This window comes from Pseudonaja textilis, chromosome 10, assembly GCF_049901715.1.
Source record: "Pseudonaja textilis isolate UNSWEBS1 chromosome 10, rPseTex1.2, whole genome shotgun sequence".
NCBI lineage: Eukaryota > Metazoa > Chordata > Lepidosauria > Squamata > Elapidae > Pseudonaja > Pseudonaja textilis.
The window spans coordinates 7,904,868-7,921,035 of record NC_141999.1 but is presented as its reverse complement, the minus strand read 5'-3'; the positions used below and the strand labels follow the sequence as shown (position 1 = coordinate 7,921,035).

The 16,168-nt window shown below is 37.5% G+C and overlaps 1 protein-coding gene across 2 annotated transcripts in view; it reads left to right on the top strand.

The window, feature by feature from the left end:
- The first annotated feature begins 216 nt into the window (after positions 1-216).
- The window catches only part of LOC113437581 (protein argonaute-3), a 45,872-nt gene continuing 29,920 nt past the window's right edge, over positions 217-16,168 (top strand). Inside the window, exons 1-2 of one of the 2 annotated variants that reach the window (XM_026702655.2) lie at positions 217-751; positions 12,442-12,613. In XM_026702655.2, the coding sequence (XP_026558440.1) occupies positions 733-751; positions 12,442-12,613 (191 nt within the window). In that variant the 5' untranslated portion in view covers positions 217-732. Of the gene's footprint in view, positions 752-12,031; positions 12,109-12,441; positions 12,614-16,168 lie in introns of those variants that run through there. The other variant, XM_087939612.1, reaches the window with a different exon arrangement.

Sequence of the window (16,168 nt, the reverse complement as noted above, 5' to 3'; positions counted from 1 at the left end):
ATTAAAAAAAAAAAACACGCTTCCTCCTCTTCTGCTAGAAACTCCGCCTCTCCACCGCCTTTGGAGGAGCGGCCCAGCAAAAAAACACTTGCGCGTGCGCAGTGAGTAAAGCGCGAACTTGCGCGGGAGGAAGGAATTATAGAGCAGAAGTCTGTGAAGTCGAGGAGGGACTTCCGGAGCCCGGAACAGAAGTTAAAATACGCATGCGCGCCAACCGGTGAGTGTAAGGCGTATATAGATCGTCCCCCTCTTCTCCAGGCGCTCAGGGAGGTTGAAGAGCAGCTCCTAACCAAAGAGTCGAGAAATAGGAGGGGGAATTTCCGGGACGAGCGGGGAAGAGTGCGGTGGCGCATGCGCGCCCCCTCAAACGCCGAAGACCGCTCTCCTCAGAGCTTGGCTCCTTCAGGTCCCCTCAGTCGGTGAGCGGCGGAGCAGCGGTCGAGCTGGGCTGCGGGCGGCCACGCAATTTCCGCCTGCTCGGCCACCTCCGGAGCCCGCAGCTGACCGAAAAGGCCGGATTGGGCTGAGGCAGCAGCACAAGAAGAAAAGGGCGACGCGACTTCGGGCTGAGAGGCAGAAGAAGAAGAAGAAGAGGAGGAGGAGGAGGAAGAAGAGGAGAATCCTCCGTCGCCCCCTCAGGCCCGGCCGGTCCGGACCGGGACGGCGTGAGCAGAAGACGAGAAAGAACCGGAGCGGCCCCCATCCCACAGAGCGGCCGCGCCGAGTCCATGAATGGAAATCGGCAGCGCAGGTGAGGCGGAGGAGGAGGAGCGGGCATCGGTAACGTCGGACTCGGCGAGGGGATGAGAAAGCCTTTTCCTACGGCCTCATTACTCCCCGGAAAGCGCAAGAGGGAGAGCGGCCCTTGGGGAGACTCCCTGACTTCTCCCAGAATTCGCCTCCCGTGTCTGGGCTGCTTTTCGGAACCGAGGCAGAAGTGGGCCCTTTGGCTTCAACCGGGGATCCAAGAGTGGTCAATATCGACCACCAAGGGACGGTCCAAAATAACCGTAAATGAAGTCAAAAGGGGGAGTGTCAGTGAATGGGGGGGGGTGTTATTAAAGAGGTCGATATAAGGGATGGTCAATATCGTGATCGTAAGATAAGCAGTCAAAAATACCGGTAGGAAAGTATGTTTGCTGCCTTTATTTATAAAAAATTAATGGTGGGTTATAACCACATGATTGGGGTCGGTGAATCTTTTAGGGCAGGGGTCTCCAACCTTGGCAACTTTAAGACAGGCGGACTTCAACTCCCAGAATTCCTCAGCTGAGCTTTGCTGGCTGAGGAATTCTGGGAGTTGAAGTCCACCTGTCTTAAAGTTGCCAAGGTTGGAGACCCCTGTTTTAGGGTCTCTCCATAAGGACCACTCCCTAGTCTTGAAGATGAGGCGCCTAGTAGTGGGACAGAGTTACCCAGGATTTGATAGACAGCTTGAATGCCTTCCGGTCTCCATTAATTGCTACTATTAGTATTAATAGTAATAGTACTATTAAAATAGCATTTATTAAATTATTTTCATGTGTTTGGGGCTCAGTAAACCATCTGAAACTTTATGAAGAGATGAGGGACCTAAACCTTCTCCCAAACTGGTGCCATCCAGCTGTTTTGGGGTTATGGCTTCCTTAATTCTCACTAGTCCCACAACTCTCCACTGTGCTGGTTGAGAGCTATGGGAATTACGGTCTAGCTTCTCCCCTTCTAGAGGACACAGGTTGGGGAAGGGGATAAAATGGGAGGGTGGATGAGTTGACTTATAGGGGACCGTATAGCAGGTGAGAAGAGGGTGGAGTTTCATGCTTAAGTTTGGACTGGGAGTAAAGGTGACTGTTCAGGCTTTGTGGAGCACTCCTTACCTGTTAAAGGAACATTGCATTGCCATGAAATAGATGACTATTGTACACCTTTTTATTAAATGGCATATTCCAATAACTATGGACCTGCAGACTTGGAACTGTTGAATGAAGAAGGGGAATGGGTTTCTATGTGCTTTGGAAGTAAATTAGTACAGGGTACTGCTTTTCAGTTAAAAAGTGGGCAATAGAGTTCAATTCCCATGATCATCTCCAGCATACTGTTGAAAAGCACTGGTATACCCAAACACCATTATTGTAAATTGTGTGTGTGTGTGTGTGTGCATGCGCTCTTGCTCTGATGTATCATTTCAGTAGAATAAAGATGAGGTATTTTTGTGGCAGTGAGCATCCTGGATATAATAATGATGAGGGGCGCTTCGTATCTTATTATTCTAAAGGATGAGAACTGAAATATTTATAGAAGAAACTGTATTTCTATTGTGAAATAGATACTCTAATATATGCTACAGCTTCTTATTGCCTATTCTGATATAAAAATTGCATAAGGCGATGGATCATTGGGAGAAACCTACTTATTCCCCCTGAAAATTGCATTTTCTGTTACATATTGGCAGGCATAGTATTGGTCAACCCAGTGTAGTACATTTAAACATCAGTACTATGCTACACAAAGTTTGCTGAAATATTGTGGAACCATAGAAGCTACTCTCACCTAACTGAAATAAGTTGGAGAAATCTGCTTAATTGCTTTAGGCACAATAGCTCAAAATTTAGGAATATTTTGATTAGCTGACTTGAGAGATTTTGAAGTGAGAGTAAATCTGTTCTCTATATGCTTCTCAAACGTGCTTAGAAATAACGTACTATTATTGGTTATCTAGAACTACTTGACTTTTTATTGAATGAGTTTTGAAGACTTTAATACCAGTATAAATTTCAAGGTATAATGGAATAAATGATGGCAACTGCTTTCTTCAGTTATCACTGTTTAAATCAATTGTTTAATGAAGAGACAGCAGCTTTTCAAGTTATCAACATGAGAGCTGACATAGTTGCACAAAAACTGAAACTTTATAATTATTCCTACAATTACAAATTTTTAGTATTATTTAAATCACAGTCTAGATTAGTTACAAGCAACATTGACTAATAGAAGCAGATATTTAAATTTTCAATTATGATCATCAGTCACATTATTTGTTTTCAATTCATGATCTTCATAGATTTCAATATTATCCTTTTCTGCAATGAGAGATGGATTTTTAATATTTATTCACAGCAGTTAAACTATTTTGAAGTTAGTGTTCCTTACAATATGACACATATTTAGTGTGACTATTTGCAGCTAACTTAAAAAAAAGTGACACTGTATGACTTAATTCAACCATTAATCCATAAACGATGCTTTACAAACATCGTTAAGTGAAAACAACAATCCATATTATAATGGAGCATAGCAAATTGTATGAATTGGGCCACAGTCTACTGTATTGAGTAGCCATTGATGTCATCTAGAGGGATAACCTTTGCAGTATATATGTGTTTTGTTTTTTTCATACTTTAGGACAGGGGTATCAAACTCGTGGGCTGGATGCATCACATGCTGGCCACACCCACCCGTTTTAGCGAAGGAGAAAACAGTTGCGATACATCAAGACAACATAACTGCGAGTTTGACACCCTTTAGGACATTGCTGGGTTGCATCCAGAATTTGCTGTTTAATTTCCTAACTAGATTTGTATTTAAACTTAATTTTTTAAAAAAGCACCCTGAGAAACACTCCCACAACACACAAATTTTCCATGCAGATGGAGAGTTGAAATAGAGCTTGAACCCTTTTCCTCCTCTTCCATCATTTTGGTCATTGGCCAACAAAATTCATTTATTCAATTTCTGTAGCCGTCCATCTCAGTCCAATTGACTTTTTTTAAAAAAAGGTTTCAGTACTAAAATTAAAACAACATTGTGCCAAACATTCTAAACTACATGCTGTAAGAATGAAATGTAAACTGCTAACATAAATATAAAAATATAACACCAATATAGCAATAGCTCTTAGACTTATATACCCTTTCACAGTGCTTCACAGCCCTCTCTAAGTGGTTTACAGAGTCAGCAAATTGCCCCTACCAATCTGGGTCCTCATTTTACCAACCTTGGAAGGATGAGTCAACCTTGAGCCAAAGTGATGGCAGCTGGCAAACATGATTATAAATATTAAGATTAATAATCAACCATGTAGTCTTAGATTATATCTGTACAACTGGCATTTTGTGCATATATAAATCTATATAAAACAGTAAAATGTACATATAGTCATAAATATAAGTGTCTACAACACTATAAAACACTGTAAAAACTACAGGTATTCCAAAGGTAAATTTTAATACTTTGTCTGTAAAACTATGTTGCAAAAATTTAGATGGAACATAGATGTGTGAGGAGGTGTGGAGACTGAAACCTAAAATAACCCAGAAAAATAGTGATGGACCTGCCTAATCGTAGTAATGACCCCAGTGCCCATGAGTATGAATCACAGCAAATGAGTGTAAACGTTAGAGCTGATAAAGCTGCTATAATTGTTTTGAAAAATGGTAGTAAAACATGTTTAATATATGTTGAAAAACAATAGAATTTGTTTAACGTTATTAGAATTGTAACTTTATATCCTGGTGAGTTTCTTAGGCTGCTTAAGTAAGAGGTAATTGCAACCCTCCTGTAGCTAGAAAAAACCCCAATATTATGCTTATTTATATACATAAATAGTTATAAGGGTTTTTCTATCCAAATTTCCTTTCTGCAGAAGTTTCCATTATTTCTATCAAATCCTTAGTAGTTGTTGTTATTACTGTTCAATTCTCAGAGACTGCTTGGGCAAGTCCCTGTAATTTTCTTGGCCAGGTTTTTCAGAAGAGGTTTGCATTACCACCACCTAGGACTGAAAAAAAGTGGCTGGCCTATGGTCCCCCGGCTGGCTTTATGCCCAAGGGAGGACTAAAACTCACAGTCTCCCAGTTTCTAGCTGATGTCTTAATCACTGCAGCAAATTGGCTCTCAGCTATTATTATAGCTCTTACTTTAATGCTCCCAGTAAATCCACAAAAGTTGCACTCTGAACTAGGTTGGCATGTCACAGTATATTTTAAAATGTCTTGGCATTGATTCAAACTTAATGTCAAACTGTAAATCTGGCTGTATTCACATGACTTATGCACCATGATTAACTTAATCATGGTTTCAGCTAATCCAGTTTCAACAATGCACACGCAGATTGGGTTCACATGATGCAGTTAAATATGATTGGCTAGTTCATGGCTCAGTTTTTGGATTCCAAATAGTCACTGAATAGAGGATTCTCTATAAAATTAGTACTGAAGATAATTAAGAATGACTGATAATGTGCAGCAGTTTTCAGATGAATCTTTGCTTATTTCAAAATAGCTTGACACACTAACAAGTGCACAAGATTTGTACAAGCTCCTTGCTAGGTACAGGAGACTTTTCAAACACCAAAGATAATGTTTTGATTCCTTACTTCTATCCATCACATATACAAAAATTCTTGTTTGCAGAAACTAATATCTGGAAATGAACTTACATCTGATCTGAGGTAATGGTTGATAAAGTTGTGATAGTGGAGTTTCGCTCTCTTCCCCCATATTTTCCTTGGTTACTGGATTATGTTTCTGTGTATTTGAGGCTATGATTAAATGCCATTTGCATAGAGATAAAAATTTGGTTGCACTGAAGTGTATACTTGAGTTTTGTGGATCTTAAATAAAGATGTTTTCTACCTAACATGTCAGAAGATCTTCCCAGGAAGAGTGTCAGAATATAAGATGAAGCCACCAAAGGATTCAAGTCTAAGCAGTATTCACTGTGCTTATGAGTATTACTGTTAGTAGGTAGTTTGCAAAGCAAGGCTCTGTATTTAACTTTCTGGAGAGTTTTATGAGTCACTAATATAATTACGAATCTGTATTAATAGTATATTTTAAAGTAATTTAGTTGGTGCCTGAAAAGTTTCAGAGAAAAGTGTTTTTGGAAAAGGTGTACATAGCAGAGATGTAGAAACACATCAATCAAACAAAAATCAAGATAGATTTAAGAGGAATTTAAATATCTCCTTTTGCTTAAATAACTCCATTAAGTAATTTCCTTCTTTCTGAACATCTTTATTTCTGGACCAAAATTGGCTTCCTGAAATATAACTAAACAATTCAATGCTTTGGCAAGGGACGCAGTGGCATAGCATCATGAAATCTGTGAAATATATACATTATATCCAGGGGGGAAAAAACTATAATATTTATATCTATCAGTATACCATTGTTGTCTTTCTTTAGAACATTTTAGAGTTTTGGGAGTTATTAGGAAAATTTCCCCTCCTTGGTAGCTGCTGTTAAATGGAACAAAAGTGTTATTAAAATCAGATCTGTACTTATAACCCTGGGATATGCCTGAAGTCTGTACTTCCTTCTCACGGTTATTCTATATTTATTATCTACAAAATGATGGCTACACTCATCATACTAAGCCACAATGTGTTTCTTTTTGGTTTAATCAGTTCTGGGAATTCAACTGCCAGTATTAATCCATGGTTAATGGCTTAGTCTGTTTGAGATTTTTTAATTAAAGATTTTAAATACAATAGTATTTAGTAAAGTATAGTAAATAGTAAAAGTAAATGCAGATTAAACTCAAAAAGAAAGAATAAAAAGTACAAAGAAAACTAGAAAAAAAGGAAAGAAATAGAATAATGAAAAAAATATCTCAAGAAATGACTTCCAATCTTAATTAGAACAAGTTAAAAAAGATAACTCGTCACCCCTATAAGGTTACAAACCCTTTTTTCTTCTCCCCATATCCCATCCTTTCTATAAGGAAATTCATCAACTTTTCAGCCCTACTTTCAGCAAAAAGTTTGTAAAGAGGTATTCCTTTCTTTTACTTGTAGCAATCTTGATTTTTAATTCATTCAGATGTTGTCTTTTTCCCATCACAGATTCCCAAAACTTTAATATGCCTCTTTAGTGTAAAGTCATTAGTGTAAAATCTTGGTTAGTCTTTTGTATTGTCCCTTTGATTTTCAAAGCATTAACGAACTCCTTTTTTTATCCAGTAAAAACTCCTTCTCAGGATCCTTCTCTTGGGTCTTCTCTACCTTGTAAGCCACATTTTTTTCTTGTCATATTTATTTCCAATTGAATGCTTTGTTTATTTTGTAACCCCCACTTTTTAAAAATCCATATTTCTGATTCTATTATTTCTGCATTGAGAAAACATTTTTTCACATCTTTTCACATCTTTTAGATATAATCTGTCCATAGAATAAGATAAACTCTGATTAATAATCCCCAGGCTAATTTAACAGCAACAAGTCAGAAATCACTCTTTGTATGGCACTCTGGTTGGGTTTCTCTAATTTTCTGAAATCACATTATCCACAGAACCAAAACTAATGAGACTAGGCTCAACATGCCAAGCCAACAAAAACAAAAGATAATTAAAATTAATGAAGTTTAACATACTATGTGAATGCAGCCACTGTGTTTTTAACTTATTTGGCTAAGCATGCCAGCACACAAGTCATTTGGCTAACTAGACACTCTACAAAAGCAAACAATGTGCGGGGGCGGTGGGGGACAAAAAAAAGTTAGGTTATGCAACATTTGTTTTTGTCAACTTGTAGAGTAAGACAGTTTATAAGCCACTGTAACTGCATCAATTTTATTCATCAAACAAACCCTTAGGATTTTTGTTTTTAAATCAAGCTAATAAGCGAAACTCAGTTCCTTTCCCTTTTCCAACATGTAGTATGGTTTATATGTTCAAGTCTTTTCATTTACTACATCATTCCTTTATTTTAGATATGCCAATGCTCCTTAATCACTACTGTTTTCTATTACTATTATTTTCCTAAATAATTTAAACTGATCCGTATGAAGGTGAGGGTGCTGAATGTGTAGGGCATATTTTATAGGATAAGCATATTTCAGCTATGGTTAAGCTGTACAATGACAATAAAGGCAGAATAGAAACATAGAGGGCAGCTTTTTATTTTTACCATCTGCATAATCTAAGCAATGCTTGGATAACATTTATAATAACATTCTTTCACCATGGAAGAAAAGCTCGATACAAAGGTATAGTAGCAGGAACCTGAAAATTACTCAGCCTTTTAAGCAAGCAGAAACAAGATCACAAAAGGCCAAATGACTCACAAGTCAAATTTATATGAGTGACAATTCATATTTTGGGGAAAATAATGAAGGCAGGATTTAAAAAAATCTAAATCTAAAACCAATGTCCCATAGGAAATGTAGTGTGTTGTCCTACTGCTTATACTATCATGTACAGCATTATATTTACTGAGGAGAAAATACATTAAAATTCATATAATTAATAATTCTTATTCATTATTAATACAGTACTTTAATTATATAACCTATAATTAAACTTTCTTTCTATGTACCTATCTATTTAAACATATACATACACTTCTTTCAGAAGGCTAACTAGAGGACCAAGAAAGAACATAATAAATCCCATGCTCTAGATTTCCACACTGCATGATATCATTAATTATGATTTACTGAAGAAACCTTAGTTGATCAGGTTTAAACAGACCAACCTATGGCTTCCAGCGGAGGCATGGCAAGCTAAACGTGTCTCCATGGAATGCAGAGACGATGACCTCAGCAAAGACCAGAGAAACAGTGAGTAGACTGGTTCTTCAGGCAGCATAGGAGATTGCCCACAAGTACTCTGGATGGCTATACCTCATAAGAAAATCACAGGATACCAGTCTCCAGCAAGTCGGAATGCCATATGAAAGGATTAACCATCAAGCTCACATCTACAGCTGGCACCTTTTAAAAGACACTAAGTTTGCTATCCTCCCTTCTAAACACTTTTGGAAATTGCTTATTTAAATATATTAAGACTATTCGGAACAACAAATTTGAAGTCTCCCATGACAGTATCAACAATATCAGTAACAATGTGTTAGTTTAGTATTCCTAGATAGTTTGGGAAAGATAAATCAGGACCCCTATTTAAAGTGGTGTGGTAAACAACTAATTCTACCACTGTTTGCTGGCTGGGAAAATTGTGGCAGTTGAAATCCACAAGTCAAGATTGAAAAACATTGCACTATAGTGTTCATTGGCACAGCTTCCAGGAAAACATGTCCCAGAGTATATCTGCAGCCCCTGAATTTCATATCATGAGAGAATCAAGTTCATTGTCACCATGATAAAAAAATGGTTGAGATTCTAGAAAGAGTGCACAGAAGAGCGACAAAGATGATTAAAGGCTATCTGGTCGTGGAAGAATGGTTAATCAGTGGAACAGCTCGCCTCCAGAAGTTGTGGGTGCTCCATCTCTGGAGGTTTTTGAGAAGAGATTGGAGAGAGCAATTTGTCCAGAAAAGTTTAGGGTCTCCTGTTTGAGCAGAGGGTTGGACTAGAAAACCTCCAAGGTCCCTTTCCAGGCTTGCTTTGTGTATTCTATTCTTTAATGGTTTCTATAGAAAAAGGCTGTATTCAGCATAACTCCATTCTTTACCAGTATGCTCTGCACTGTAATTTATTTTCATAAGTGAACCATACACCATCACCAAATAAAGGAATTGTTTTTTGTATTAAACATTCATTTCTACTTTATGGGATTTTTATGCATTTTGTTCTATTATTTTCATATTTCAATTTTGGATTGCTAAAAATGGAACAAACTCTGTTTAGCATGAATATTATCAAATTATTAGAGGATTGTATTCTTTGAAATGATTCGAAAGAATTGTGTTGGAACTTAATATCTCCATGATACTAACTAATTAAAGCAGATGCATGTTTTCCTGGTTCAAATGGAAAGACTCCCAGGCTATTTTAATTAGGAGTCAAAAAATGCTGTGCTCATTAAACTTCCAAAGCACTTTTCCCAAATCATTTCAAAGAGTGCCCAACTCTTTGAAGACGTACAGCCCCAATAGTTATACGTTTTCTTGTAATAATTTGTAATGAAATTGCTTTACATGCTGAAGTTCATTTTGTACTTCTTTCGGGAACAGTAGTTTTTAAACAATCCTGTTTCAGACATTTTAGAATAAATTTATAATTTAGATAATTTCAGATAAATTGTGAATATGAAACAGAACAAATTTAACAAATAAATCAATTAATCTACTCTACCAGTAGGGAGTTTGAATGATTTATAGAAGAGCTCCCTCAAAAATGATTTCATTCTTTCAGGGAGAAGCAGAGGCAATGACAAAAAATACTTTAAACTCCTTGCAACATTACTTTTTTCAATGTTTTGTAAACACAAGTCATAGACTAGCAAAGACAATGTTTATCTGAGTTGATACTTTTCTTCCAGTTAGAACTGTTTAAAACTCTGGTAGTTTAAATTGTTTAAAATAAACAGTAGTTTAAATTTAGTTTAAAATAAATACGTAAATACCTATAGAATAGATTACAAGAACTGGTATTGTGAGAGCATTTTCTCAAATGACATGATGGCTGGTTTTACCTGTTAACCTCTTGTGATTATTAGAATTTTCTGAACGCTTGGTGAAGGTTAATATATTGCAATATAGCTGTGAAACCAGGGGCAGAATGCCCTTTACATTATTTATGTTATTGCTTGTTACCATGCATCAGTGATATTAACAGCTGAAATCAGTAAGTGGGAATATGTACAGGTTCTATTATGTGTAGGTGTATGAAAGTGATGGTTGTGGTTGATTGTGTTGCGTCCGCAAATGATGACATTTGTCTTATGAATCATTCCAAGAACCCCAGAGCAATGTTCACCTTTTCTTTAATTTCTTTATTTTTCATTAATGACTGGCACAGATAGTGAAATGAAAATGTCACTATCTTGCACAGTGGTGGCTAACCTTTGGGGGTTTCTGTGCCAAAAATTGTGCTCGCGCACACATGCCAGCACCCAGAAGGCAATGCGCACATCCTCCCATGCCCCCCTGCACATGTGCATGCAATCCCCTCTGCCCACTTACCTGCACTGCACCTCACAGCTGATTTTCGGCTCTTTTGAGGCCTTTTTTGCCTCCCAGGGGCTTGAGGGAGGCCTCTGCAGGATTTGCAGGCCGAAAAATGGGCCCATTTTGTCACTTCCAGTATTTCCGAAAATATAGGAAGTGATGAAACGGGCCTATTACTTGGCTTGCAAAGGCCTTCCTCAAACCTCTGGGAGGCCGAAAAGAGCCTCAGGTGGGCCAAAAATCAGCTGTGAGGTGTGCGTATGCTCAGTGAAGTAAGTTTGCCTGTGGCTCGTGTGCTGGAACAAATGGCTCTCCCTTGCCACCTGTGTTTCTGTGTTTCATCCTTGTGTTTCTGTGCAGCCTGGATTAATTGCTTTGTGGGGGTGCTCTGGGGGTGAGATTTCTCTGCGGCCCACCAAAATTTTCTCGCAGCCCACCAGTTGGCAACAGCTGCTTTAGCAGCAATCGGTTGTTCTTACTGCTTGAGAACTGACTGTGTATCCCTCTCATTTATGTAGTGCTGTACATGTACTTCTGCTACTTTATTTATAAATTCAGTAGCATTATAAATATACAACAACAACAGATATCTAAAGGGCAGAAGCTATCTGAAATTAGCATTTGTCTTGGCTTCAGATCTAAGATATGGAGATAGGTTTGGGTGAATATAGACACTGATAAGGGAAAGGCTGTGTTTTCCTAAACTTGAGATAGGTATGCCCAGAATTTTGATGAATGAGGAGAAAAGGACTATAAAAACGGGTTTATAGGTTTATAAGGTTTAGATTGCAAAAGTCAACATTAGCTGTAAATATTTTTTAATATGCATGGTAACGGCTGGACTGAAAAATATAAGCAACAAAATGAATTCATATCAGAATTAATTCAAGGTATGGCTAATTAGAGCAGAACCAAACAGTATAGGTAGTCTTTGACTTACAACCATTCATTTCGTGATCATTTGAATTTACAATGGTGTTGAAAAAAGTTATTTATAACTGTCTTTCACACAACCGTTGCAGCATACCCATGGTCACATGATCAGAATTTGGATGCTTGGCAACTGTTGTGTATTTATGACGGTTGCAGTGTCCCAGGGTCATGTTTGGCTACCTTCTGACAAGCAAAGTCAGTGGGGAGGCCAGATTCACTTAACAGACATGTTATTAACTTAACAATTGCAGTGATTCACTTAACTGTGGCAAGAAAGATTGTAAAATTGGATAAAACTCTCTTGACAACTGTCTTGCTCAGCAATAGAAATTTTGGGCTCAATTATGGTTGTAAGTTGAAGAATACCTGTAATATAAAAGAAGGAAAAATTCTCTTGATTAACGCTTTCTTGTCAACAAGCCTTGTTTCAGGATGGTGAGGTGTTTCTTTTTTTAAAAAAAACTTTTCAGTTTAAGCTAAAGCCAAGGAATTTTCTGATGATCTTTCATTTATTTCTAACTAGTCTCACTGCTTAGCTTTTAGGTTAGCTGTTGCAGATGGAAATTAGTGCAGTAGTTGTGTAAATGTAATGGAGGGGATAATTCTGGATGTTTCTTTGCATCAATATCACTAAAGCAGTTTTAGCATTCATCTCTAAGTTATACCCTTGTTTTATTTGGCAGGAACCGTTGGGGCTCAGCCCCTACTCATGGTGCCCCGACGACCTGGCTATGGCACCATGGGAAAACCTATTAAATTGCTGGCCAACTGCTTCCAAGTTGAAATCCCAAAGATTGATGTCTACCTCTATGAGGTGGATATTAAGCCAGATAAGTGTCCTAGGAGAGTGAACAGGTAAGTTATAATGGTTAATATTATTTTAGCTTACTAATATTGATTAGCTGGTGAAGTGAGATGCTTTGAATAGCTAGTGCTGGTCTCTTGTTTGAGGAGAAAATGTTTGATAGTCTTTTTATTTTTAAAAAATAGCTGATGCTATGAGCGTATTATTTATTCTTGGATTGAGGAGTAAATTTGTAACTCAAACATACATTGTTTTACATAGACATCCACATACCGGAAAAAAATAAAATTCATTTGTAAAAATGGCATATGTCTTTAGCATTGGCAGAGCAAATAGAACATGACAAAAGTAAGTAGCTTTTTTTGTTTTTAAGAGTCATTAGCACTTTAAGTAATTTGGGAGTCAGTATGATTCAAAATGAAATTGAACACAACTTTTTGAAAGTTAACATTAATCATGAATCTGGTTTAGTTTCTATAGATAGCATTCTTTTTTTATACTGAAATTATACCGTGGGCTTCCAAGAAAGGGCATGTTTTCATGGTAGTGCTATTAGAGCAACGTAAGTTAAAAAACAACAACAACCATAATTACTTTATTGGATGATTCCTATTTCTTGGTAGGATAGTAAACTTTTGTGTGTTGTTACTCATTAAAAATGCTTATTAGTGTATTAATCAGAACACAAAATCAACCAGTTGCAGATTAGATTTGAATAGGCTGAAAACTCTGCTGGATCAGGCCCAGGGTATATCTAAACTGGCCTTCTGTTTCCACAGGGGTCATAGAGTTGCCTCTGAGAAGCCCAAAACAGAACATAAGAGAATAGTCACCTCAAAACCTTATTTTTCAACAACTGGCTTTGAGAGGCAAATTTCCACAGTTACTAGCAATACTATACAGCAATCATCTTGACTAAAGGTCATGGACTGCTTTGCACCCAATGAAACTGTACAGATGAGTTCTATAATAGAAAATGTCAGTGTTCAACAATATACAGTTAAATAATCCCTGTCTTCAGTCAATTACCATTCTGCTTCATTGTACAACTTATTCTATTTTATACAAGAACTTTCCATTTACTCTCACCATGCTATCCATGATTCCAACCTGAGTATTTCCTGTACCAAAGAAAACCAAAACATGGGAATTGTTCCAACCAAAGAATATAATTTTTGTTGTTCCTTTCTGCATCTTCTGCAATCTTAGTTTCATTTTAAGATGTAATAAACAAAATTAAGCACGGTATTCTATAAGTAATTTATATTTTATGAAACACTTCATTAGAATTAACTGGAAACTATACACATGGGCAACTTTTTCCATGTGTTAAAAGTTTTGAACTCATGGGTAAGAACTCTGTTTCTTGGTCTGTAAATGGTGGAAATAGATAATTAACTGTAGCCTGACTTCAAGAAAATAGAATTTTGAAGTCCTCTGAATGGAACAGTTTTAATAACAGATGTTTATGTTGCTCTTCCTATTGAGGGTTTGTGTAATTTGTCCACTAGACAAGTAATTTAATTTGGGTAAATTAAAAGGAATTCGAACTGTTTTTGGTTCTGCAATATCCATATGATGTGAAAACATGGTCTTGTAGCTGACTGATTTCATACTTGCTCAGGAGTTTCATCAGCTATTGTTTATATGCTATGCAGTAAGTATCAGTAACTAGATTTTCCATAATGCTTTCTTTATTTTTGCTTAATATTTATCTGTGTTGTTTAAACACTCATCTTTAAGACATAATGAAAGTACGTTTTGCGATTTCAGTGAATTTAGTGTGTCAAAGAAAAATTGACAGACTTGTGTTTAGATATTAGAATCTTAGTCCATTGAAGCCTGTTAATTTTAAGCTTAATTTTAAGTGTTGCTATGTAACTATTACAAAGAATATAATTTTAGTTATAAAAGGTAAGTATAGATAAGTAACATTTTAAAGTTTTATATAAAAGGGCATTGCAATTTTAAGCTCTGTATTCTATATAGCTATGATATAAAATATTTATATTGTTAGATTTGTATTCACTTTCTATTCAAGACTGACCTCCCTCCCTCCGTTTTTCCCATCACAGTTCTTGAGATTATACAACAGATTAATGATTTGTTTATCATATCTTGAGGTTTCAAGGTGAATAATATTAAACTCAAAAGCCTGTTTGCTGTTCCATAATGACTTAGAATTCCCTTTTCAAAAGCTGTAGACCAGTTATCTGTCATCAATACCTTAGATTAAAACCTGGAGAGATTCAGAGAGCACTTAATCTCAAGTGATTTTGAAAAATAGTACAGTAATTACAAAAATTGGCATGCATCCATCACAAAGGAATCTACCTGTGTGTTAAAAAAAAAAATTATCACAGTAAGGGTTCTTCCGCTGTAGAACTAATTACCAAGATTGTTGGTGAGCTCTGCCTGGATAGCTTTTTGATAGGGATACTTTAATTTGAATTCCTGCTGTGAGCTAGAAGTTGGGCTTTCCACCTTTCTCCAGAGTGTTGTCGACAGGATCCAGGCATGGGATATATTCAGCTGTGCTCGGCTATAGACTGAATAGAAAAACCGAAGACTCCCACCCTCCACCCCCGGCTACTGTCTCCAGTTCTTCTATTCAGTTGTGGCTGAACTAGACAGCTCCCCTGTTTTTAATAAATAGAGGGACACTGTCAGGTTAAATTTCCTTGGATATATATTCCATGAACAGTCCTAAAGGGACTAGAGGCACGAGAGGCTCTGGTTTGCCTTCGTGCTTCCTTCGCGCAGGAAAAAGAGGAAAACGTTTGGAACAGCTGCAAAGCGAAGGGCTTCGCATCTGTCATCTGGCTAGCGGGGGACCGGTTTTTCAGATTTTTCACAGTTCCGAAGATATTGCACCCAGCTCCTAGAGAAAGGTACTGGGGGCATCTAGCGCTGACCTGCCTGATAGGCAGCCTGCCTAATAAGGGAGCGTTGCCTAATCAAAGCAGCGGATCCCTGTGCCAGTTCCCTGGCTTCACTGCCTGTCACAGGAGCGTTTTGATGGGAGCACCATTTTGAAGTGAAGAAGATTCAGAGTATCAGAAGCCAGAGCTAGACAATTTACAACACTGCAACCTGTTATTAATTTGACGCAATCCGTGGCTAGGAGGATTAAAATAGTCCTGTTATTGCCATTTATCTGCCTGGCTGGAAATTCAACATCAGTCTGTCAAGCGACTTTTAGAACAATCCGCTGGCTACAAACTTTTGAACAGCCCTGTGATTGTCTTCCTGTTGTGTTTCAACAGAGTCTCAGCTATAGTGTGCAGCATTTGGCTTTCTCATTCATTCAGTGGCATCAGTGGTACGAGATATTTTTCAATATGGTCCAAAGGCAGTTAGATTTACCAGAATCTTGCCATTCCTTTATAACAGGGGTCTTCAAGCTTCTCCACTTTAAGACTTCTGTGCTTCAACTCCCAGAAATCCCCAGGCTCAAGTCTTGAAGTGGTGAAGTTTGGAGACCCCTGCTTTAGAGTAGCTGTTAAACCTCAGAAGTCAAAATAGAATGTGCTCCATAAATGATGTGGCAGAACAGGAGTCTCCTAGAATCATCTCGAAGTATTTAATAGCCAAATATGAATGGA